The sequence below is a fragment of the Prosopis cineraria genome, unplaced genomic scaffold, assembly GCF_029017545.1.
Source record: "Prosopis cineraria cultivar Desert tree isolate PC_DT_omini unplaced genomic scaffold, ASM2901754v1 PC4, whole genome shotgun sequence".
Lineage (NCBI taxonomy): Eukaryota > Viridiplantae > Streptophyta > Magnoliopsida > Fabales > Fabaceae > Prosopis > Prosopis cineraria.
The window spans coordinates 36,832,751-36,858,505 of record NW_026555335.1 but is presented as its reverse complement, the minus strand read 5'-3'; the positions used below and the strand labels follow the sequence as shown (position 1 = coordinate 36,858,505).

At 30.0% G+C, this 25,755-nt stretch overlaps 3 protein-coding genes across 6 annotated transcripts; 1 reads left to right on the top strand and 2 right to left on the bottom strand.

Moving 5' to 3' along the window:
- Positions 1 to 775: 775 nt before the first annotated feature.
- Positions 776 to 7,105, bottom strand: LOC129309693 (ras-related protein RABC1-like). Of its 4 annotated transcripts, none has more exons than XM_054951367.1 (7): positions 6,947 to 7,105; positions 6,356 to 6,525; positions 6,176 to 6,244; positions 5,928 to 5,993; positions 5,078 to 5,199; positions 1,267 to 1,395; positions 776 to 1,022 (listed from the first exon to the last, which is right to left on the bottom strand). In XM_054951367.1, the coding sequence occupies exons 2-7, from the start codon at positions 6,489 to 6,491 to the stop codon at positions 915 to 917; spliced, it is 630 nt and encodes a 209-aa protein (XP_054807342.1). In that variant the 5' UTR covers positions 6,492 to 6,525; positions 6,947 to 7,105; the 3' UTR covers positions 776 to 914. The 4 variants fall into 4 exon arrangements, with proteins under 4 accessions (XP_054807342.1, XP_054807343.1, XP_054807344.1 ...); XM_054951368.1 differs by having other exon boundaries at positions 6,356 to 6,501; positions 6,877 to 7,103; XM_054951369.1 differs by having other exon boundaries at positions 6,356 to 6,501; positions 6,947 to 7,100.
- A 10,615-nt stretch (positions 7,106 to 17,720) lies between these two features.
- LOC129308993 (uncharacterized) lies at positions 17,721 to 18,253 on the bottom strand. The gene is made up of 2 exons (XM_054950343.1): positions 18,216 to 18,253; positions 17,721 to 18,111 (listed from the first exon to the last, which is right to left on the bottom strand). Exons 1-2 carry the CDS (start codon positions 18,251 to 18,253, stop codon positions 17,721 to 17,723), a joined length of 429 nt encoding a protein of 142 aa, XP_054806318.1.
- Positions 18,254 to 23,828: 5,575 nt separating this feature from the next.
- Positions 23,829 to 24,819, top strand: LOC129308430 (germin-like protein subfamily 3 member 4). Its single transcript, XM_054949538.1, has one exon. It carries the CDS (start codon positions 23,883 to 23,885, stop codon positions 24,561 to 24,563), a length of 681 nt encoding a protein of 226 aa, XP_054805513.1. The 5' UTR covers positions 23,829 to 23,882; the 3' UTR covers positions 24,564 to 24,819.
- The last annotated feature ends 936 nt before the right edge of the window (positions 24,820 to 25,755 follow it).

The window sequence follows — 25,755 nt, the reverse complement described above, 5'->3', positions numbered from 1 at the left end:
TATCAGTCTTTGCTTGCCGTTTTCTTTGTTTTTTTTAAACCAAGTCCTATCACTTAACTCGATAAAAAATTGATAAATGTATTAAATTTAATTAAATTTACATCTATTTTAAATTTATAAATAAAACATAATTTTATAAGTTAAACATGTAAAAACAATAAATTTAATAAGTTAACTCATGAGTTTAACTAACTAAATTTATATTTCACCTGAATTTATAAACAAATTAACATAATTTTATAAATTATAAATGCCAAAACGATATTAACGTGTGAACTTTACAATACATGTAATAAATTAAGTATAAAAAAAGATATTGCCGCAATACATTATACATAGAGAGAGAGATTTATTGTTTCAATTTTATGTTTATCAAAGCCAATCTCTTTCAAATTTTGTAAGTCATATTTAAAAGTAAGTAAAAAAGTGATATATTAATATCTAAATCTAAATTGAAAAAATAATTTCCATTAATTTAGTGAGTTGAAAAACCTCTGATATTAATTGAATTATTTTATTTTAAGTTAAAGCCAAAAAATAATGGGTTTTTGTCCTCAATTTTACAATATTAAAACTAAATTGATAAAAATAAAATAATGAATTTTTTGTTATTAAATCAACTAAATATACCACATAAATTACATGAAATATGATGATTTTTTTCACTATTTACAACTTGAAAATAGCTTGAATATTTATGAATTTGATATTTTGATGATAATATTTATCGATTGATATTAACATTGATTATGATACTTCCGTAAAGCTATAAAAAGGCATAAAACAATCCTTATCATATTTCTGGGAATGATTAAAAGAAAAGATGTTGAAATGTGAATGACGACTTGTGCAGCCGCTAAACACTGAATAAACGTGTTAAGAATCCGATTCTGATGACGTGGAGTGCAAAAACATCAACAACAATTGCTAGTGGCTCCAGCAGGTTGAGGAGGCTTGTCATTAAAAATGTTCTTTTTAAGCCCCTTTGAACCCTGGGCTAAGAGGCTAGGCGTGTCCAGAATCTGCAACAACATCGACAAGCGATACCACTTTAAGAATCGTTTCTATTATTATTCAGCTATCGTTCCTTACAAGAAGAATTTTAATGCATGCTCGCAAGCTCCAAAGCAGCCATTTCCTTTCAAATTTTTCCCCCCCTTTAATGCCAGCTCCTTTCTAAATTTGACACTGAAGTATATCGTGCATACGAAATGTATGTGGTATTTCAATAGAAGCCTAAAATGTGCTAAGAAATATGTAACTTACCTTCAAGACAAGTTCTTCAAAACACTGCTGCACATTGATTCGAGTTTTAGCACTGCATTCAATGAATAAGCATCCGTATTCCCGGGCAAAGTCTATTCCCTCTTTCTTAGATACAACTCTATCACCCTCCTGAAAAACCATCATCACCCACTTTCACATTTTAATCCTATTATGGAATGCAACAAAATATCAAAATATTACAACTTATTAGTTAGAAAAGAAACAACTATGGAACTCAACAAGACCTAGTGGATGTGTGTGAGAAGAAAAATCCAACAGATCTTCCTTGTTTTTTTTTTTGGCCTCTAATTCAGATGATAGTTTGTCTTCTCAGTCTTTCACACAGCCCCCAATCCCGTTTTAGTAAGTATCCCCAACACTTGTGTATAAGTATTCTGATCTCATTCTGATAGACTCTACTTTGCTGGAAAAACCTACAAGAGGAAATACAAGAAAATACCAAAAAGGGAAAGCATCTTTCTGAGGGACAGAACGTTGACCTTGCTCTTTGTGCTATTTAGGAGAAAGCTATACAGACTTAAGTGTTGACTCTACGGGGCGTTTAGGTCTGTTTCAGCAGAAGGTGATGTTGGGGACTGCGAGGTACTTTTGGAGTTTATAGTAGTCGTCTGTGTCCTTTGAGGGTGAAGCCATATTTTGTATTTTGGTTAGAGGAGAGACAGGCTCTCGAAAATCAGAGGACATGCTTGATTAGCATTGCAGTGTTCTGGTTCCTTAGTTGCTGTTTGAGTTTTTTTTTTTTTTTTATTGTAGCAGGGAATAGGGATTGTTCTGAATCAGTGAAGTGCCTTGTAACACTAATTTGTCTTTTGGAATCATTAATATCAAACCTCAGCATCTCAAGAATGATTACCATGAAAGCAATGACATTTGAAGAAGCTGAAGAGGACTAGTGCAGCTGAAGAGGCATCTGAGAAACTCAAGAATGCCATGACAACTCTTCCACTGTTGGCATTACCAGATTTCTCCATTCTCTTTGAACTAGAAACCGATGCTTCAGGGACTAGTGTGGGGGCAGTGTTGATACAAGGAGGTAAACCTGTGGCTTATTTTAGCGAGAAACTTTCTAACAAGGCTCAACAATGCTCAATTTATGAGAGGGAATATAGCCATGGCAGTGAAGAAGTAGCATCACTACCTATGGGGGCTCAAATTTATCATCTAGACAGATCAAAAAGCCCTGCAATACTTGCTAAAACAGAGAATTATTGAGGAAGATCAGCAACATTGCGTTTCCAAATTGATCGGATACAAATTTGAGATAGCGTACAAGCCGAGCGAGGAGTGTGAGGCTATCAATGCGCTTTCAAGGCAAGAGAATGGCCTAGAGATGTACGGGTTTTCTCTGTGGCAATATGATGATGTTGAGGATTCAGAAAATGAGGTGTTGGCTGGCCCTAAATTGATGCAGCAATTAATAGACTGTTGGAGGTCATTTGGGTTATTAGAGAACTTACAAGAGGCTTGCTAATGTGGTGTATCAGGAGGGTATGAAGAAGGATATTCAACAATATGTCGCTCAATGTGATATTTGCCAAATATATATATATATATATATCAAGCATTGTCCAGGCTATTACAACCTCTCCCTGTTCCTCAACAAATATGGGAGGATATTATCATAGATTTCATCACCGAACTTCCAAAAGCCAAGTGATATGACACTATCATGGTTGTTGAGGATAGACTCACCAAGCATGCTCATTTTTTGGCCCTCTCACACCCTTTACAACCCAAGACGTTGCTGCCAAATTTATTAATGAGATTGTCAAGTAGCATGGTTTTCCAAAAACCATTGTTTCTGACACGGAGTTTTTGCAAGTCAGTTTTGGAAGGAGTTATTCAACAGGGCGGGTATTGAACTCCACCTTAGTTCAGCCTACCATCCAGAAACAGACAATCAAACTGAGGTGCTGAAAAGGAGGCTTGAAACCTACTTGCGTTGCTTCACTAGTGAAAACCCCATTCAATGGGTCCAGTGGTTGTCTTGGGCAGAGTATTGGTATAACACCTCACACCATAGTGCATCAGGAATGACACCTTTCAGGGCTGTATATGGGCAATATCCACCTGTTTTTTGCGAACTCAGTGACATACCATCAGCAACTGAGGCTGTTTATGAGCAAATTCAGACCCGGAATCACATAATTACAGTTTTGAAGGAAAACCTCAATTTGGCTCAACAGAGAATGAAGGAGCAATCTGATAAGCATAGGCATAATGTGCAACTAGAGTTGGGTAACATGGTATATGTGAAGATCAGACCTTACAGATTGAAGACTTTGGCTAACAAGCTCAATGAAAAGCTCAGCCCATGCTTTTATGGACCATTTAAAGTTATCAAAAGGATTGGTAGGGTGGCATACAAGCTGGAACTCCCACCTACAGCTCGAATTCACCCTGTTTTTCCCATTTCTCACCTCAAAAAATCAGTTTCCTCAACAGCCGTGACTTCTACCATTCTGTGTGCTCTCTCCACTGAATAGGAGTTGCAAGCTCAGCCTCAAGACATTTATTGAGTTCACAAGCTCATGAATGGCCAGCTGGAAGTTTTAGTCAAGTGGAAGGATTTACCGGACTTTGAGAATTCATGGGAAGATGCTGATGTTATAGCTAAATAATTCCTTGATTTTCCCCTTGAGGACAAGGTGAAGCTTCTAGGGGAGGGTAATGATAGACTCTATTTTTCTGGAAAAACCTACAAGAGGAAATATAAGAAAATACAAGAAATGGGAAAGCATCTTTCTGAGGGGTAGTACGTTGACCTTGCTCTTTTTACTGTTTAGGAGAAAGCTATAGACTTAGTGTTGACTCTAGGGGGGATTTAGGTCTGTCTTGGCAGAAAGTGATGTTGGGGACTGTGCGAGGTGCTTTTGGGGTTTATAGTAGTTGTCAGTGTCCTTTTGAGGGTGAAGCCATATTTTGTATTTTGGTTAGAGGAGAGACAGGCTCTCGAAAACCAAAGGGCATGCTTGATTAGCATTGCAGTGTTCTGGTTCCTTAGTTGCTGTCTAAGTTTCTTTTTTCTTTTTTTTTTTAAGAAAAAAAATTGTAGCAGGAAATCAGGACTGCTCTGAATCAGTGAAGTGCCTTGTAACACTGATTTAGTCTTTTGAAATCATTAATATCAAACCTCAGCATTTCCCTTAAAAGAGAAGAAAATAAAGTGTTGACATATCCCGATTAGCAGACGTATGTATGAAGAAGAGAGAAGTCTTACACTTTTACTCGAGGTCAACCGTAAACCACATTAGAAGTGTTGTTCAATTTGTTAGTTGGAAGGTTATCATATTAACATTCATGATTAATAGCTAATGTAATTATGCTTTAGCTTTATAACTTTTTACTGTACCTTTAATAACTTTTGTCTTAATATCCCCAAAAGAAAGGGAAAAAAAAAAAAGAGCTAATGTACTATCTCTCTACAAGCATCCAAAACGTGCATGCTTCTTGGAGAAAACTGGAAAAATTGAATGTCAGGAGATCTGCTCCCACCTTTATTCTCCTAGTCAGTTTTAGATTTGCCTGCTTCTAATGATACTCCACAGTTCTACGCTTCAAATATTCCTAATAATTTGCTTAACTATGAATCCATGGTCACCATAAATTTAGAATTTGGAAAACAGCTGAAATGGAAGACTGGGCCTTAAGTCAGAGAAGAATGACAGGCTTTCCTCCTAATCAAATATCTGGACTTCATTGGATAAAACAAAGAAAGGAGGTAAATAAAATTCAAAAAAGGAAAAAGAAGAAGGGAACGCTTGTGTTTGTAAGCCTTTCTAAGAGATACCTTATCTACTTTATTCCCAACAAGCATCTTGATGCAATCCTGATTTGTTGAATAGAGATCTATTTCCTTTGCCCATATTTCAGATAGATTCGTAAATGTCTCTCGTCGAGTGACATCATAAACTGCATCAGTAAAAGGAATAAAATGTAAAGATTAGCAGCAAAACGCAAAACTGAAATTCCAGTATAAATCTACAGGGCAAAAAATACTTCCTGTAACCCATGACAATCTAAACTATTGCATCTATCAAATATCCATCATCCACAATGAACCCAACCAGCATCTTACATCTTAGTAAGAATTCGTCTGATCATAAACTTGTCATGAATCAAGGCGATAAACTTTTTTTAACAAGCCAAACTTGTGTTTCCGATAATGCAAGTGTTTAACATGTAGTGAAGTTGTTTCAAGGACATGAATAATTTAAATTTTTCAATATGATCTACTTCAAGTAAAACTCAAAATATATGAAACACAATTAAATTCCCACCCCAGTAAAACATATATTATGCAAGATAATATATCCCAAAACCCAAACACCAGAACTAAATCCTAATTTACTGACAAGTAAAAAAATTACCCCAAGCTTCCATTTATAAATCCTTATTCCTGGATGAAAATTACACCATAAGTTCAGACGATTAACAAAATTTTCTTCTTTTCATACCGCAGTAGTTCTAATTCTGGCCATTAAAAGCACAAACGTAACAAGAATATGTTGATAGCATTTTTATCAAGAGAACACAGCCTAAAATAGGTTTCTGTACATAAAATGTAATAAAATTACAAAATCCAGTCAATAATATTTTGTATATAGGGAGGGTTAAAAAACTAGAGAGAAGAAACTTGCCCATGATGATCCCCTGTGCCCCTCGGTAGTAAGAGCTTGTTAGTGTTCTGAATCTCTCTTGACCAGCTGTATCATTAGATAAGAAAAATAATTACATATGTTACAATAACTTCAACAATCAAAATATATTATCCATGATCATTTGAGCACAATATCAGCAATCTTATGGAAGGATTTCTTTGAAGAAAAATGAAAAGTATGGTATGAGACATTAGGAAATAGAGTACTAATAAAATAATAGCTAATACCTGTATCCCAAATGGCAAGCTTCAACCTTTTCCCACCCAAAGTGACATGCTTGACCTTAAAATCAACACCTACATGGTGATAACACATAAGAAAGCAGATGAAATTCTGAAGGACCAATAAAATACAAATCTAAGGTACAACCCCATAGTATGAATATGCATTGGGTTGGATAATGGTACCGATTGTGGGAGTGAGATCTTCAAAGGTACCAACAGTAAAACTCAGGAGCAAACTACTCTTCCCAACCCCTGAGTCCCCAATCATCAACAACTTAAACAGATAATCGAATTCGGACTGATCCGAAGTCGAATCCATCACACTTCACCTTCGAACACCAAATCACCAATAACTGAAACAATCAAACAGAAGCAATAGCAATAGACATGCGTAAAATTACAACGTCAAACATCCACCTGCTGGAAGATGCTGCGAGAAGTAATACCAAAATAAAAACCTCACAAGAAATCCTATTTCTGCGATCACCCAGGTGACAGGCAAAAAGAAATACAACGATCGTAGAATATTAACTTCACTTTTCTTAGAAAATTATTTCCTATTTATCAAATAAGTTTCAACATAAATTATTCAAGAGAAATAGGCTCAGTCATGCATAACCCCAAAACGAAAAACATAGAGATGGCAATTTCTGTACTTTTTTTTTTTTTGGTCCAAAGGATTTCTGTAATCTGTAGTTATGTACCTTAAAGATGAAAGAAAGACAGCAGTAGGGAATTCAGGAATGAAAGGTGAGAGAAAGAAAAAAAACTAACAGCATCAGACGGAGCCACTTCCGATTTACGGCCTCAATTTTCCTTGACGCCGCGCCTAATAAAAGTCACTCCAGTTCTTTTCTTAATTTAAGATCACAGGAGAATGACAAAAAAATTCCTATAAAATTTAGAAATCTCAGATTAGGACATCCAAAGGACCTAATCACTCTGAAGCCTCAAAGACCTTTTTTTTTTTTTTGGAACGAAACCTCAAAGAACTTTTTTGGAATTAATTTCTTCCACAAAATTACTTTACTAACCCTCAGTTCAACTCCCTCTCGTCCTTCTCCCACTTCTCTCTCTGAAGCCAACGACAGCTGGATCCGGATCCTTTTAGAATCGTTTTCCCTCAACGTGGCTGAACGCCTCAATCTTAGCCTTTCAATCCGATCCAATGTCCCATGCATTATTTTATGTTAAAATAATTTAATTTTAAAAAATAATTCTTTTTTTAAATACATTTTCATAATAATAGTGTCAAAAAAAATTTCATTTTTAATTTTCAAAATTTATTCTAAAAATTATTCTTCATGTTTTTGCAAAAGTCCTACTATCTCACTTATTCAAACACTGACATGACCTATTTATTAAAAGTCCATTTAAAAGATCTAGCAAATAAGCTAGGTTGTAAGTAGAGTCAATAATTTGAGCTGAACTTGACAGGCTTACCTGAATTCACCCAAAAAAAGTTAGGATTAGGTTTAGAAAAATTATGATACTTTTATGTTCGGACCTATTTGGGCTTGAGAAAATTCGGGCAAGCCCAATTGAATTCAGGCTTGGCCCGAATACTCGAATAAGTTTTTTATTTTTATAAAATATATATAAAATAATAAATATTAATAAATTATTTAAGTTTTAAGTCATTTTATATTAAAATATCATATATTTGAGTCTTATATATCATTTAAGTATCAAAAATATATTTTTATATTTTTTGTGAATAAAATAATTAATTTTAAAGTAAAAATTTTAATTGAAAATGATTTTAAAAATAAAATTCAGATATTCAGGCCCCTGAAGCCTGAATGAATTCGGGTCGAACTTAGCTATTCAGGCTTTTTGAGGAGTCAAGCCTGTTCAGGTCGAGTTTATTGGGGCTGAGCCCGAATAAACCTGGCCCGCCCAAATTCTCAACTTTAGTTGTAAGTCGCTATAGTCAAACTTATTCAAATTTTTACTTGACTCATTTAAGTAGGACCTATAATCTGATTTATTCAAACTCTGGCCTAACTTATATAATAAAAATTTGTTTAAAAATTTTAAAGGAAATATTTTTAGAATAAGTTTTGAAAATGAAAATTGATTAAAAAAAAATCAGTTCAAAGCCCTTATGATTAATCAATTGATTTTTTACGCATAAATAAATAGATATAAAGATATGAGACACCCTAATACAAAATCCATTATACACATGCGGTTTATTAGGTTAAAATCTATTATAAATTCATATTATAATAAACAACAACAACGAGATTAAGGAATAGATTTAAAAAAGAAACTTATTAAATTACTTTAACAGCAGCAATCTAAATTTGTATTTTTAATTTCTCAAATCAATATCAATAATTATAAAAAAATATCTCACAACTTGCTTAGTCAAATTGAATATTATATAACAATGCAAAATTAAATAAAGTAAAAATAAACAAAAATATAAACAAATAAATAATAAAAATAATATAATAATTAATATATATACATATAATATTAGGACAGGATGGGACATGAGAAGGGCATCTCGAGTCCCAACCTAAATCCTTTTTTTATATCTTATTTTGCAAACATTTAATCTTGATTTTTTTCAAGTTAGGACAAACATGTCCTGACATAACCGAGATAGGTATAAGCCAACCAAAATTGGTACAATCTTAAACACTCTCAAGGACCAGTGAGCAAGTTAGATTGAGGTTAGAAAGGTAATCTTGTAAAAAAATAATTCCAAAAGTTCCCTAATACTTTAGGGTGTTTAGGACATTTCAAGGTCGCATTTTATGGAAATTTTTCTGTCATTGTCCCTGAAATCACTCCAATCAAACTTATTTCGATACTTTAGGAGGCATGACAAAAAATAAATAAATAATACTCGTTAAAATTACTATAAAGTATTTTTTAATTAACTTTAATTGTAAGAAATTTATTGATATTATTAAAAATTATATATTCTTTTTTTCCTTATCTCACTCTCCTCATTAAAAAATATAATATATTTTTGAGGAGTTTGATATTAAAAAATATTAGGGCTTTTCTTGTCTTGCTCTCCAAATTGTTTTGGAAACAATTTTCTGTTTTTCAAAATAAAAAAACAAAAAATATACATATTTAACAATGTGTTTTTAGAAAATGTTTTGGAGAACAAGGAAACCAAATACTGTTCTAAATAATAAAAAAATGAAAACATGTTTTAGGTACTATGAAAAATAAAAAAATCATAATATGTTATACAAAATAAAAGTTCTAAGAACAATTAAAAAAACAATTTCAATCAAACCCCAAAGCATCTTTACTGTTTCAATTGTCAAGTTGTAATTAATTTTCTTTTCCAAAAATTCTGTCAAAATAAATATAGTATTCATGGTTATTATTAATAATTAGTATGGTCTTATTTTTAAAAATATTTAAGTGATGATTGTGAATAACTTATTTATCTTAGTACCATAATTAGCAAATCTCTGCCCATTAAATCAGAACAATTATTAAATAAATGGATGGGATTAGATATGGATAGATGCATTGAGAGAGAATATAAAAAAAATTTAAATTCCTATTAAATAAGAGTAAATATAGAAAGAATGTATTATTTTGAAGACAAATTAACTAATTTATTAAGGTGAGATTTGATTAAAAATACATACCTTATGTTTTAAAATAAAGGGAGCTTTTAATAAGAAATAAATATGAAAATCTTATTAATTTTAATTATTTATTATGGATATTTTTAAAAATATCATTAATTACTTGTAAAAAATGTTTTGTACTTTTAATTATGATATCTCTCGCAAAATACATTATAACTTTAAGCTGGAAGAGTATTAATTAAAAAAAACTAAAATATATAAAACTTCTCTAAACTTTAAGATGGTTACACAAAATTCTTTTACTTTTAAAATTTTAAAATTAACCCTCCCTAATCTCTCTCTCTCTCTCTCTCTACACCAAAGACTCCCAAGTGTTATTTTTTAATTACTTTAACAACAAAAGTTGTCATATCATATTAAGAGAAGACCTATAGAAGCTTATAAAATATTTGATGTAAGCTAGTAATAATAGAAAAATATAGATAAAATTTTTTATTAAATCATTATTAGCTTATATTGTATGCCACATAAGTTGCACCAAATTTTTTATTAACACATGACATGGCAACTTCTGTTAATAAAATAATTATGAAACAGCAATAGGGGAGCTATGGTAAAAAATGGGGAGAATGATATTTAAGATTCTCTCAAACAAATTTATAGCAATAAAAGCTCATAAGTTTTGAATTGAATTTTTTTTTTGTAAAATCACGTACCCCTTTTGTTTAAAAATGTAAAATATTTTTTAAGAAGTTAAATGTTTAAAAATATAAGGTATTTTTAATTTTTCAAGGTGTAATTATTACCTTTTTTTGAAAGTGTCTCTATTGATAATGACTTTATATTTATTATAGGATATTTAATAGAAATAAATATAAAAATATAGGGTTGGTTGAAGAGTAGGTAACTACTTTATTGAGAGTAAAACTTGATTAAAAATACCTTATATTTTTCAATGGAGGGAATATAGGTTATTGTTAAAAGCTAAATTTTCACTTATGTTTTTTGTTAGGGCTTTCTTATAAATTGAACAAGTTAAAATTCAGCATTTAACAATAACATACACGTATTTTCATAAGAAAATATCCAATGTAAAATTTATTGGCCCTTATTGTGGTAAATTCCTTTAAAATGGTCTTAAATATCATTTTTCCTAAAAAATAAAAAGTTTTTATAGGTTAATTTCAAACTGTGAGAGGGCAATTTGTGTAACTATCTTAAAGTACCAATGAGTTTTGTATGTTATAACCTAAAAAAATTAACATCCAATACTTGCTTTGTATTACACCTGGTGCATGCAAGAATTTTTCTTTTCTTAAAAAGAGAATATTGATGAAAGACTTCAAAGAAACGTTTGTATTAATGGATTTATATTTAAAATCATGCATTTTAAATTTTACATTTAAAATTCATATATTTAAAATCTTTCGTTTGGTAGTTAAAAAAAATCAAATAAAAAAGAGAGATGAGTTGATATTCGAAACAAAAACAAAAAATAAAAGATAATGACTTTACCTATATTTTTCAATCAATGAGAGATCAAAAAATATAAGAGAATTCTATTAAAAGCATGAATAAAACTAGATATTTGAAGTAATTAGAATTTTAAATGTCTATAATATAAAAAAATTTGAAATTATTAAAAAAAATGTAACAAGAGATTGTGTTTATCCAAACGAGGAATTCAATCCAAATTATATTTAAATTCTCATTAATCTAAATGCACTATAAAAAGAATTTAATAGATGACAAAAATTTTGAATAAGTAAACATTAAGAAATAATAAGTGATGTTATTATTTTAACAAATATATCATCTTCCCATATCCTTGTCAATATTAAATTTTTTTTAGAAATATTCATAGATATCCTCATTTTTTAAAAGAGAAAGGGAAATGAAATTAATGAGAATCATGTATCTCATGTAATCCAATCTCATTTCCGTCTTCGTCTTCACATTCTAGATTCCAAACTCAAGTGCCTCCATTAATAAATACTTTTTTTATTTAAAAATAAAATATTTTTTAAAGAGTTTGATATTTAAAAATGTAAAGCATTTTTAATCTTTCAAAATGTAATCATTACCTTTTTTTTTAAAGTATCCTTATTGATAATGACTTTATATTTATTGTAGAGTATTTAATAGAGATAAATATAAAAAAATATGGTTAATTAAAAAGTAGGTAACTATTTTATTGAAAAGTGAGATTTGGTTAAAAATATTTTATAGTTTTTAAACGAAGGGAGTAACAATTGCAATATACCTATAATTAATTCAAAATGTCCAAATAGAGTGAAGTAAATGTAATAAAGACAACGGATATTATAATTTTTAGTTCCTTAAGTTTATCTTAATTATTAATCTAGTTTTTATTTTAATTTTTATATATTTAGTGCTTTAAGTTTATCTTGCTATCGATTTCGTTCTTATTATTTAAAATAAAATAAAAGTAACATACTCCCTCCATTAAAAAATGTAAAATATTTTTAGTTTTTTAAAGTATAATCATAGCTTTTTTTTTCAAAAGTGTCACTATTAAATAAATCACTTTAAATTTATTTTACGATGAAGCACCTTATTAAATAGAGATAAATATAAAAATATAAAATTAGTTTGAAAATAAATAATAACTTTGTTAAAAAGTGAGATTCGATTAAAAATGCTTTATATTTTTTAATGGAATGAGCAATTAAAATTTTTTGATATTGATAACAAGATACTGATTGCAATCATGTAAATTAATAAAAAGAAGCATAATAATTTAGTTATGAAAAAAATTGAATCTGAAATTTTGAAAAACAAGAAAGCAAAACACAGAATCAAATATTATATTAATAAGAATTAACATGATTTGAGAGTTAATTTATTAGCTATATATACATGTCAAAGTCATTAATATATTTTACATATTAGATTATTTTAAAAGTCAATTCATATTTTTAAATTTAAAAAACTCACATGATAATTTAATAAAATATAAGATATTAAATTGATAATATATAATTGAGACAAAATTAAGGAATTGAAAATTTTGTTACCCCTATTTAATTGATTAAATTATAAAGGTTTAACTAAAATAAAAAAATTTAGAGATTTAATTTAAAATTGAGAGAAACTATAAGGACTTGTATAGTAAATTTTTATTTCTATAAATAATTTAGATAAAAATTATATCCACATTTATTTTTATTTTTTCCCATTACATTAAAAATGGAATTACTTAATAGATATTTCAAAGATTTTGGTCGATTGAATTGGATGCTGCTCAACGAATACTTGATGAAAACTTGGGCCGTTGGTTTCACCTTTTTTTTTAATGAAAAATTAATTATTTTCAAAAAAAATATTTTACAAAATTTTATGGTATTTGTTTAAATTTTTAAAAATAATTAAAATGAAAAATTATAATTTTTTGATTATTTTAATAAGTTACTTTGAATAACTTTTACAAAGAAGATGATACAGTAGATAAGAAAGAATATTGTAAAAATACGGTTATAAATGAAAATATAATTAAATAGTAAATTATTTTTATAAAACTAAAATTCATTAAGATATAAGTTTTAAAAATAAAAAACTAATAATAGTTTTATTATTACTATAACTAAGCATAAAATAATGATATTTGTTTTCTTAAACAACTATATAATATTTTTTTATAAAATCTCCAAATTATTCAAAAATCACTTATGTTTTAATTTAAAATGGATGAACCTGTCATTTGTTTATTTGAATCCTCTATGAGTACATACACACCCTTTCCTGTGGGCGGGTGAGTTGGTTGTTAGATAATTTTGCAAATATTTTGATTTTGATCGATTGAAGTTGGAATTTGAATTGGGTGACTATAGACATTAAGTACATAGATTATCTAAGTCATTGAAATGCATATCAACGTTTGAGAAAAATCCATTCACTCATTAATCTCAAGTGAAGTATAACTTTAGAACCATTGATATGAATTTTAATAATGTAGATAATATAAACACTCAATGCTTGCACTAAATACAATTATCGAATTCAAATCTTTCAAATTGTAAAGTCAAATCTTGGTAGGTGACTTTCCGTATTTTCAGCCATCTATTCCATCTAGCTCAGACTTAGGGCATCAGACCTAGGGCACTGAATTGATGGAGTGATTGAAACCCTCTCTTCTGGTTCTAGTTGTGGGTTTTTTTTCCTCTTACTTTTCTTTCAATATGAGTTTATACCAATGACATCATCCTTGTTTCTAGATGTGTAGGGATGATGATGATTAGTTATGAACATACTATATGTTTTAATGCTTTCTAGTGTCACTCTAAACTTCATATGATGTTTATCTCATTACCCGTCCCAACTAAAGTTTGTTCGATAAATTAAATTCATGATTACTTGAAAAACTTGATAATTATCAACCAAGTGAAATAGACATATCAAATATATCTTTTATATATATATATATATATATATAAAATTTTATATCAAATTTTATATTTTATACTGTTATTAATTAATACATCAATTTTTATGTTATTTAGATTTTTTGTTAACCAGCAAAGGTTTGTCCAATTAGTTAAATATTTTTTTTGAATAAAAAAACTTATCATATATATATCTTCAATCATGTTAATTTTAATATTAATATATTTTGAACTATTTATTATATAATTTTTTCAATATATCAAACTTTATATTTTTTATTTTTGTTATTTAACATATTAAATTTTATGGTATTTAAAATTTTTATCATATTTTTTAAACATTTTAAATATATTACATTTATATAATAAAAATTATAAATTATCATAAATTAATGGTCTTTTTAGTAATTAGACATTTTAAAGTACATTTCATTATTATAATGCAAATAACTTTTAGCTTGCTAAACTAACTTTTAAAAAAAATATATTCAAACATAAATTTCGTTATATTAACTAATTTTCACTAAATTAATTTTTATTAAATAAGCTTTCAGTAAATAAATTTTTGATAAATTGAAAACCAAACACATACAATTGCATTATTGATGGAAAGAGATTTTAGATGAATTGGAAATATAGAGGTATTTGATCCAATTCCCTTGACAATTGAATGTCAAATTTTAGAAGCTTTTGACTGTTCAGTATTATCATTTAATTGAGGATGGGAAGAGAAGGATTTTATAGCCAACTATAATTTTCAAGCCACGTTGTCATGTATTGTTATATGACAATCTCTTGCAAGCAAATTGGAAATCCAGTGTATTAAGTAACATTGTCATACTTGGAAACAGTTTTGATCTAATAAGGTCACTTATTGATCATGATATGGACCATACTATGGCTGCTGCAACATTACCAGTGACTTTAGAATCAACACAAATTCAAAGGACCGTTATGAAGATCCCAATGATAACCAACTTGGTAGTGGTTTGCATGGTGTTTTTAATGTCTTGAGTTGGCATTTTTTCAACCTTGTTATAAACATGATTGCTAATTAACCTAGCTTAGATTGATGTGAGAATTGTGAGGCGTATTTTTATTAGAGCTACTAATTAGGTCTTCAACCACGACATATTAGTACATATATGGGCCTCACCTTTCAAAGTAACAAACATTCGTTTTAAATTAATAGTGGGGCCATATTACTGTGAATGCAATTGTTCAAGGGTTAAAATGTATAAAAAATAAGTTTAAGATTTAAATTACTGCTAAATTTATAATTTATGGTACAAATAGTCATTTGACCCTTAAAAGTAAGCTAGCAACAATGTTGTTACTTTTATTCTATTAATTATGTTTTCATCCTTCGTTTTCTTGTTGAAAAATGTTATTTGTAACCTTTATAATTTGAATCCTTGGTTTGAAAAAAACCCTCTATAAGTTGAATGTAATCGAATTTGAATTAAGAATTAAATTGGAGTTTAATGACTATTCCATTTTCAAAAACTGTTTTTTGTTTTTTAAAAAAAATTAAAAAACTCATTTATTTAAGTATTTTGAATTTAATTGTTTTAAAAAATAGTCTTATTTTTTTCTTTAAAAAAAAACTGAAAACATCTTAAAATTGTTTTCATTTCATTTTTTTTAATTTTCAAGACACATTACATTTAATTATTGAAAAATGTAATTAGTTTAACCTATTTCTATCATAAATCACTATTAATAATAACCTACAATTATCAATATGAATCTATTTCTTATTTTTAAATTAAATAAATAAAAATATTTTCATTTTCTTTTGTTTTAAAATATAATTATGACAATTGTGTTACAATTTTTTTCAAAAAAGAATAGCAATCAAACGCCCCTAAATATCCATGAAAAATAGGGAGAGCAACTTTTCCTTTTTCCTTATCCCTTCTCTTTTTTCTCTCATTTTTCCCTTATCACCCAACTTCACATAAAAATTATGTTTTTCTTCTTCATTTTCTAGCTGAAAAATCTTGTTTGCAACCTTTATAATTTGAACCCTTGGTGTGAAAAATAAAACCCCTCTATGATTTGAATGTAATTGAATTTGAATTAAGAATTAAATTGGAGTTTAATCACTTGTTTGATTTCTATTTTCAAAAAAAATTTGTTTTTAAAAAACAAAAAATTAAAAAAAAAAACTCATTTGCATAAGTATTTTGAATTTAATTATTTTAAAAAATATTCCCATTTTTTGTTTTTTTTATAAAAATTTTTAAAGTTGTTTTCAATTTATTTTTCTTATTTTCAAGACAGACTACATTTGATTATTAAAAAATATAATTAGCCTAACTTATTTCTATCATAAATCACTACTAATAATCACCTACAGTTATCACTGTCAGCTTATGTTTAATTTTTTATTTATTTTTAAATTAAATAACTAAACATATGTTCATCTTGTTTTGTTTTAAAATATAATTATGACAACTGTGTTACAATTTTTTTTTTTAAAGGAACGGCAATCAAACAACCCTTTCATTTTTCCTTATCCCTTCTATTTTTTCTCTCCTTTTCCCTTTATCACTCAACTTTACATAAAAATTACACAAATAAATTTAAATTATTAAAATTTGATCTACACAATTTAAAGCTGTAGTGGCAAAAAGTTAAAAAAAATCAATTTATAAAATATTTTATTAATAGTTTACAATTTTAAAATTGTTTGATCAAATTTTAATATTTTAAATTTATTTGTGTATTTTTCATTTTAAATCATAATAATAGTTCACAAAATATGAAATCAAAATCCTTGAAATTTTAATCTAATGATACTATGATAGTCAAAAGAAAAAGGAGAGAAAAGGCAGAAAAGGGGAGGTTGCTGTGTTTGAATGTTGAAAATATAATTATAATCGATGCAAATATTGGGTATGTAATTTTGTTTAATGCATGGCCGCCCACTCAATATAAATATTTTTAAATAAAATTTTAAATCTTGATTCATTACATTGTAAGAAATTAACTCGTTTGGCACCCAACCCCCATTGGTAATTAAATGTTTATTTTATTAATTCTAAAGTTAGACACTAAGTCAAATGGTCATAAGAATTTTTAAAATTACATATTTAAAATATGTAATTAAATCAACAAATCCACTTTAAAATCTTCGAATAATTAACTAAGAATAGAATAATGGGGAAAATAGGAGAAATGAGGAAGGAGGGGGAATAAATAAGTCTGGATACAGCCTCATTTCTGTCACAGCCTCAAGAATATCTAATTTATTCTAACCACAGGCATTTTAACTTTAATAAAATGAAATAAAAAAAAACAGACACGTGAGTGTCATAAGTTGAAATGTATTATTTAATCTATTTTATTAAATTCACCTATGCATCTTGTGTACTCTAAAAATCTATACAAATGAAAAAAAAAATGATAAAAGAAGTTATGGTACACACACAATTTTTTAATAAGAACTAGAAACTAAAATTACAAGAAGTAAATTTAATAAACTGCCTAAGTTTGATCCATCATCATCAAGCATGAACTAACTATTTGATTGACGTGCAAGTATTGTATTGGTAAACTGAAAACTTGCTAAGCTGGAATCTTTGGTGGTTGAACATGCCTGGCTTTGAGAGGAACATAGTCTCCTAGATAAACCTCAAGATGATCTGCTAAAGATGACTTATCAATATGTTCATGGTAGCAAGATTTGCACACAAAATAGAGCACAGTTTGGACAACTAGACCCAACAGTATCACATTCAAAAGACACATTAAGCACAGAATTGCAACCCCAATTCTCACCTGCCCTCCCACTCCCAATCCAATCACTACAAAAATCTCAAACCCTAATTGAATTCCCAGGAAGCACATAAAGATCACACAGGACACAACAATGGAGGTCCCCATCCTCCCCTTCATCAAATTCTTGCCCTTAATCATGGCTTCTTTACCGTAACTATCTTCCAACACAGAAATCACACTAGCCAAATGCCAGATTATGGTTATATACACAAATCCGATCAAATACAACACCAGCAAAACTACCCCAATCACAAGCCCTAATGAATCATCGAAACCAATTACAGCAAGCCAGAGAACGAACAAGAGTCCAGAAACCACATTATGGGCAAAAACGAGCGCAATGTTCCAATTAAAAGTCACCAAAAGAGTGCTCCAAACCTTGGAGACGACGCTCATGACTTTCCTGAAAGTGACATTCGCGGAAGCGTAAATGGAGGCGACGGCGTAGACAACTGCAGAAGTGGAGAGAAGCGAGAGAGTCAAGAGGAAGGTGAAATAGGCGAATTTGAGGAGGAAGAAGGAAGTCCATTGAGAGAAGAGGATATCAGAGAGGATGGCGTAGGTTTGAGAATCGTGAGGAGCTCGATGGAAGGAGGCTTGGTTGTGAAGAATGTTGAAGAAGATGAGCTGAGAGATATGGAAGTGAGCGAGGAAGATGAAGGAGAGAGGCAGCAGGAGAAAGAGAGAGATTTGGGTGAAGATTTTTGGGCACGTGGATATGAGTTTGAAGGATTCCATGAAAATGCCCAACACACCAAGAGATTGAAGCTCGTGTTGTTCCTTCTTCATCATACTCCTTTCTCTCTGATTTTCTTAATGGCCTCAACTCTCCATTCAATTGATCTCTCCCGTGAACATTTTATTAGTTGCAGAATAGTACATGGCCAAGACCAATGGTCAGAAGATAATATATAGGTTGGAAATTGAACTCTTGCTAAAATAATTGAAGGAAAAATTACATATAAAATTCTCAATCTTACAAAATTTAGAATGCCACAATTTTTTTTTAATCACAATCTGTTAATAAATGTGAACATTCTCAACAAGAATTTAAATGTTAGTTCACACCTCTCTCATAAGAAATTTAAAAGTTTAAATCTTCATACATTATGTTAAAGGAAATTGACCTGGATTTAAATCTTTTGAAGTTGGAATTGATAAATTTAGATTAAAGTTTTCTTTCTTTTTAATATTTTCTCACATTTTGTTATTTTTTATAAAATATAAAACCTTCATTCTCCTTTTAACTTAACAAAAATTTACCAGTTCCAACTCCAAATAATTTAAGTCCAATTTACCCTTCTTGATGGGCATGGATTCGCATAGCGTAACCTAATGGGAAACAAAGTACTTCAAGTACATAACAATAAGCAAGTGTTTCCTCATCTATTTTAGCTTAATTTTTTTATAATTAACATATTGTATTATGCCATCCTCAATATGTATGTAAATGTTTTGGAAAGAGTATATCATTTCCCTTCATTGTTTAAGGACAGTAATTTTAGTTGTTGTTGGAGACTACTCTTTATAGTCATAAAAAAAGTAATCATTTTCAATCTAAAAAAAATTTAAGTTTTGTCGTGATTTTAAGTTTGTAGCAGTTCATGAATGATGAGCATCAAATAATTAAAATAGGATCGTTTAAATTTAAAGTCATTTTATGTTTATATCTTAAATAAAAAATAATTTTTTATTAAAGTTATAAAAAAATTCAAACTTATACCCTGCAAATTAGATTTAGACAATCTTAATTTTATGAAGTAGAACGAGTTAAAATATCCGTGTGAGTTGTGACTTGGTTCCCAGTTTGTATCGATTAAAAAGTATTAAACAAATGGACGGAATTCCCAAAGCGATTACTGCCATAACATAGGGTGAAGGGTTCGAGCATATCACCTAGTATTCTATTCTATCAGTATAGTTTATTTTTATTTCTCAATTCATTTAAAAATATAAAATATTTTTTAAAAATTAAATATTTAAAAATATAAGATATTTTTAATTTTTTAAGGTGTAATTATTATCTTTATTTTTTAAAAGTACCCCTATTAATAATAACTTTATATTTATTATAGGATGTTTAATAGGAGTAAATATAAAAAAATAGGGTTAGTTAAAAAGTAAATAACTACTTTATTAAGAGGTGAGATTCGATTAAAAATAGCTTACATTTTTAAAGAGAAAGAGTATATTTTTATTTAAAAAACTTCATGTATCTATAAGCTTATTATTTATTTTTATTTGCTATCAATGCTTCGTCTATACATTACGCTTTCATCAATCAAACTGATTCTCTAGCTTTTTTTTTGGGGGGGGGGGTCGAAGATAAACTATGTAGCTGGGTTTTCATAAATCATAATCATATTTTAATAGGACAACCACAAAAGTTAATCTAACTGCATAAAAAGTGATATAGTTCAGGGGTCACTTGTTCAAGAAGTTTTAACGTCAACGTGCAGCCCATGATTTTGAAGCATCTAATTGTACCAACCTTATCAGCAAGTAATTACATTGAAAAATTAGGATCAAGAAAGTGAGACGCAAGAAACACATTCACCAGATATAGATAATCACATCTCAGTTACTTTTGGATACGCCAAGTTATTACTGCAGAGGAAGAGTAGCATACCATTCTTTCCCAAAAAGAGACTCTCATGCTCTTTTTGTTATTGATTATAAGGAGAATTTCATTTAAAGAACGTAGAAGCAACTTATTTTCAAGTGGTTATCAAAGAATTTCAAAATATCAGTTCAATCTTATGAGAATAGGCTGAAAATAAGTTGAGGGTAGAAAAGACCAAAATACCCTCTAGTTTGATAAATACTGATTAGATTGGAGGTTTAAAAAATCTTGTACAATTAAAGTTAGAGGTTTGAAAAATTTTATACAATTAAAGCCTAATATATTTTAACAAATATGCTTAATACTGATAAGGGAGACCTGACTGTCATCACTTTCGTTATCTGACAAACTTAATTTTTTATGTAAATTGTATATTCATTTAACAAGTGACAATAGATAATTAATGAGTATTGTTGAGGAATTAACAAGTAACGTTATGCAATTAACAAGTAATTTGGTTGCTTTTTCGAAACAACAGTTAAACTAATCTTGTTATAATATTAACAAGTCAAGTTATGCAATTAACAAGTACTATTGCTTAATTAACAAGTAAAGTTATATGATTAACAAGTAATGCAATTCAATTGAAGGAGTCATGGATTTAACAAGTAAAGTTAAATAATTAACAAGTCCTATTAAGATATTAATAATAACAATTACGTGATTAACAACTAATGTAGTTTTGTTGTGGGAGTCACGGACTTAACAAGAAGAGTTAATTAATTGATCTGTTAAGGTATTAACAAGTATAGTTACATGATTAACGAGTGATTTATTTTTGTTGTAAGATTCGTGGGATTGATAAGAAAAGTTAAGTAATTAATAAGTCCTTTAAAGGTATTAACAAGTAAAATTAAGCGATTAACAAGTAATGTAATAATTAAATGGTTTGAAAATAATTTTATTATATATATAATTTTATGTATTATATGATTAAATATGTGAGTGGCTTAGTAGTTCAAAATTTTTGGTGAACCAAGGGGTCTTAGTTCTACACATACCTTGGCCACCTTTAGAGAAATTAGTTCTCCATATGCCCCATTTGGTACGTGGGAAATGATTTTGATGAAAATAGAAATGAATATGGAAATAAATATGGAAGTGAAGTTTGAAAATATGTTTAGTATGTTCATGGAATTGAGAAATTATTTTTATTTAATATTGGTATTTAAAATATAGAATGACTAAAATGTTCTCATCCAAAAAAAATTGCTTTTACGCAGTTAATCGAAGCTTGATCATGTAAGTTGGATAAAGAAATCAAAACAATAATGTTCAGAATCTCTAGCCAGCAACCTTCCATTAATATGTAAAAATCAAAACAACAATCTCCAACTATCTTTATTATCAAAGCAATAAACCTTCTATAAATTACAAGTAATCAAAACTGAACAAGAAACAAAACCCAGATGAAATCAACTCTAAACAACTACCTGCACCTTCTTGAAATCAAATCCAAATCTAGGACATGGAAGAGAGAGAGAAGATCAATCCATTACTTGCACCTTCAAGGATTTGTCGATCTTGCCGTTGGTGATGATGAGGAAGGTCAGAGCTTGCCATAGAGTTTGAAGAAGATAGAGATTAAAGGAGACAGAGGAGATTGTTGGCATTGAGGAACTCGCCAACTCACCATTGCCAACGACAAAGGTTGTTGTCGACTCGCCATTGTCCACGACAGAGGTTGTTGTCAGACTTATTGCTGATAAACTTGTCATCTAAGATTTGAGATCGTTGATAGTTCCTGGAGGTCATCACAAGAATGTTTTGGTTCTACAGGTCACCGGCAGTAGGAAGGGTGAGAGGATTGAACGAGAAAGGAGAAAGGATAGGGTAAAAAATGAAAAAAAAATGTGGAATTCAAAATCTAAAGTTTTATGATGGAAATCAACTTCACCAATTTTGGTGGAATTGAGATTCCACATGGAGTTAGATTCTAACATACCAAACTAACAATTTGTTGAATTCTATTTCTATTTTCAATTCCAAAGCCAAAATTCTAGTGTACCAAACGAGATTATAATTCTCTAGCCACCATTGACAGTGGTCTATCTGGCAGTCGGAGCTCTGGCGACGGTGGTCTAGCCAGAGCTCCGACGATAGAGGTTTAGTGGCTGCCGTCACCGGTGAAACTCTGGTAACCGATGACGATGGCCGGCGGTTTTCTTTTTATTTTTTTATATTTGAATTGAGGGTATTTTAATTTTTTTTCACTTTCAACTTATTTTCAATTCAGTCCCATAGGATTGAACTGATATTTTAAAATTTTTTGGGAGCCACCTGAAGATAAGTTGCTTCCGTGATCATTAAATGAAATTCTCCCTTGATTATAGCCATGTTTCAATAGATGCTTTTATTGCTAACTCCCAACTTTTTTTCTTATCTAAAAAGCTATTTGAGAGAGAGAGAGAGAGAGAGAGAGAGGTTATAAATACCACCAAATCACTCGGTTCAATTGATAAGAAAATTTGCCAACTTAACTAATTAAAAATCTTGAGATTCAAAGTTTGAACTCTTGTGATGTAGCAATGTTGGTGGTATAGCTTTCATTCAAAAGGATCCTAACTTGACTCGATCCAAATTAATTTAAGTTCTTGTTAAAATACCCTTAACTCTGGGGAGTAGGCCCAAGAGAGCAGATGCTTTATGAAAAACATGAAATGAGGTTACAAACTTCATGTACACTTCCATTTTTTATTTTTAAAATCTCACATACTCTCCTATTATACTATAACATATAATTGTTGATGATTCAAAATCAATACAGAATGTATACTTTGCTTTCTACATCAAAATCAGAACCTTGTAATTCACATCTAACATAACTCATCCAAAAAAGAAACATAGCCTACAAATTGACAGCATATCTTATTTGAATTTGACCTTTTAAAAGTGGATACCTATTTTTCTCCGATAATTTTTCAACAACCAAGCCATTCCCCATATAGCATCTACTGCTATACTAAAAAATGTTAATTTTAATATAGTGGCCCACCGCCCCACAAATGTAATTTTCACATAACTGGGCCTTCAGGTTTCAAAGATAATGGGCAAGCCATGAAATATCAGCCTTTGAATTACAGGTATAGGACTTGAGGTAATTCCCAATAAATTTGATTATGTTTCTTCCAAGCAATGCACTTCTTAGTTGCAAAAACCAGTAGTGAACTCCAAGATTGCCGTAACTTGTATTTCTTGCAACTCCATGACTAACACATCAAGGCCTCATTGTAGCCACATATTTTTATATATATTGAAAGAATACTATTTGATCTTTCATTAAAGACAAGTGAGCAAGACGAAAATCAACCAACTGGAGATTCAAGATGAAATACTCTGCCATTCTTTCATTTTTGTTCTTCATTGTCTTTGCCACGATCAAAGTTTGCTTGGCAGACCCAGACAATCTTCAAGACTCCTGTCCAGCAGTTCCTCCGGAAAAGCAGACCATATTCATAAATGGTCTTCCATGCAAAAACCCAGAAAATATAACTGCTCAAGATTTTAAGACCTCAGAATTAAGCAAAGCTGGTTCTACTGACAACATTTTCTCTTCCTCCATGAAGATTGTGGGTGCTTCAGCGTTTCCAGGCCTGAACACTCTTGGACTCTCCATTGGCAGAGCTGATATTGATGCAGATGGTCTTATAACTCCTCATTATCATCCAAGAGCAACTGAGATCATCTTTGTCACCAAAGGTCAATTGGCGGTTGGATTCATTGACACCAAAAACCAGCTCTTCCCGAAGTTTATCGGCTCAGGTGAAGTGTTTGTGTTTCCCAAGGGTTTGTTCCACTTCATTCTGAATCGTGGTTTTGAAGCTGCTACAGTTATCTCAGTGTACAACAGCCAAAATCCAGGGTTGGCGTCCTTCACTTCTGCACCATTTGATAACACATTGGAATCATTAGAGAAGCTAAAGATAAGACTTACATCACTCTCTGCCTCAGAAATTCACAACGTTAACGATTCGAGTTCGTCAGGATTGGACAATATCTACTTTTAGCCATAGCAGACTGTTGTCACATCAGTTCCAAAATCATAGTGCTATTGGTTTTTACAGTGTTACTATTTATTGAATGAACGTGTAAGTGCACGTTGGTGAAATGTGTTCGTGGGTAATGTAAATCCTTGTGCCACATTTGTATTCCAGTTTGCAGTTTTATGACAGCTAGTGGGGCACTCTTTAGAGCAGGCTCCCACATTGTTTGTCGAAAGTACTAAAAAATTTTAATAATGGATTCAATGCTGTCGAACTGTTCCATAGATGCGCTTTTTTGGAAGATTTTCCTAATCAGCATTGATATCCATAACGCTTCTACTAAATTCGCAACAGAGGAATTGAGCCAAGAACTCATAGTGATTATATGAATCTTTCAACGTATTTCAAAGAATATGTCAATAATCAGTCTATATACAATCTTGATATGCAAATGAGAAAGATAAACAACATGATCCATGAACAGGCTCTTTCTAACTCGGTTGACTAGGTCCTCGTGCAGATGCCAAGGCTGAAGAGAGAAGAATCGGTACGATGGGGGAAAAAATTAAACAATGTGCTACTTACCTCTCAGCTGCATTAAAAATGGGGAGGAAAATGATCAAACGCTAAACAAAATTCCTTCCAATTTTCAATATAAGTTGACAGATACTTTATCTTAGGCCATCTGTTGAAACTATGCCCGGAGATTCATTGAGCATAATCATGGGGTGTGGTCGAAGACAAGCCAGAGGAAGGAACCGAAAATGAATCTTATTCAGTAATATGGTCAGAATATATACACGTACCATAACCTTCTATAAAGGAAAAAAAAAAAAAAAGGAAATAAAATCAAATATTACTCCTAATGACCCAATCCTATCAAATCTCTATTTTTACGGGATGTACCCAATCCTATCAAATCTCTATTTTTATGGGACATATCCCTCTAATTCCTGTAATTATTCTCACACTCCCCTCAAGTTGGATCATAGATGCTAATCATGTCCAACTTGCTTATACAATTATCAAAAGCGGGTTTGTGTAACCCCTTTGTCAACACATCTGCTGCTTGGAGATTTGTCGGTAGGAAGGCTAGGCATACAATTCCATCTTCCACCTTTTCTCTAATAAAGTGCTTGTCTATCTCCACATGCTTGGACCTCGCATGTTGGATAGGATTCAATGCCATACTTATGGCAGCCTTATTATCACAATA

What these genes read in the sequence shown, in the direction of transcription:
- LOC129309693 (XM_054951367.1), bottom strand. Translation starts at nt 6,491, where the DNA reads ATGGATTCGACTTCGGATCAGTCCGAATTCGATTATCTGTTTAAGTTG. An exon ending in AGATCTCACTCCCACAATCG is followed by an intron (nt 6,245 to 6,355) that starts GTACCATTATCC and finishes ATCACCATGTAG; the next exon opens with GTGTTGATTTTAAGGTCAAG. An exon ending in GGCACAGGGGATCATCATGG is followed by an intron (nt 5,200 to 5,927) that starts GCAAGTTTCTTC and finishes TTACTGATGCAG; the next exon opens with TTTATGATGTCACTCGACGA.
- LOC129308430 (XM_054949538.1), top strand. Translation starts at nt 23,883, where the DNA reads ATGAAATACTCTGCCATTCTTTCATTTTTGTTCTTCATTGTCTTTGCC.
- LOC129308993 (XM_054950343.1), bottom strand. Translation starts at nt 18,253, where the DNA reads ATGTGGTTTCTGGACTCTTGTTCGTTCTCTGGCTTGCT. An exon ending in TGTTCGTTCTCTGGCTTGCT is followed by an intron (nt 18,112 to 18,215) that starts GTAATTGGTTTC and finishes GCATTTGGCTAG; the next exon opens with TGTGATTTCTGTGTTGGAAG.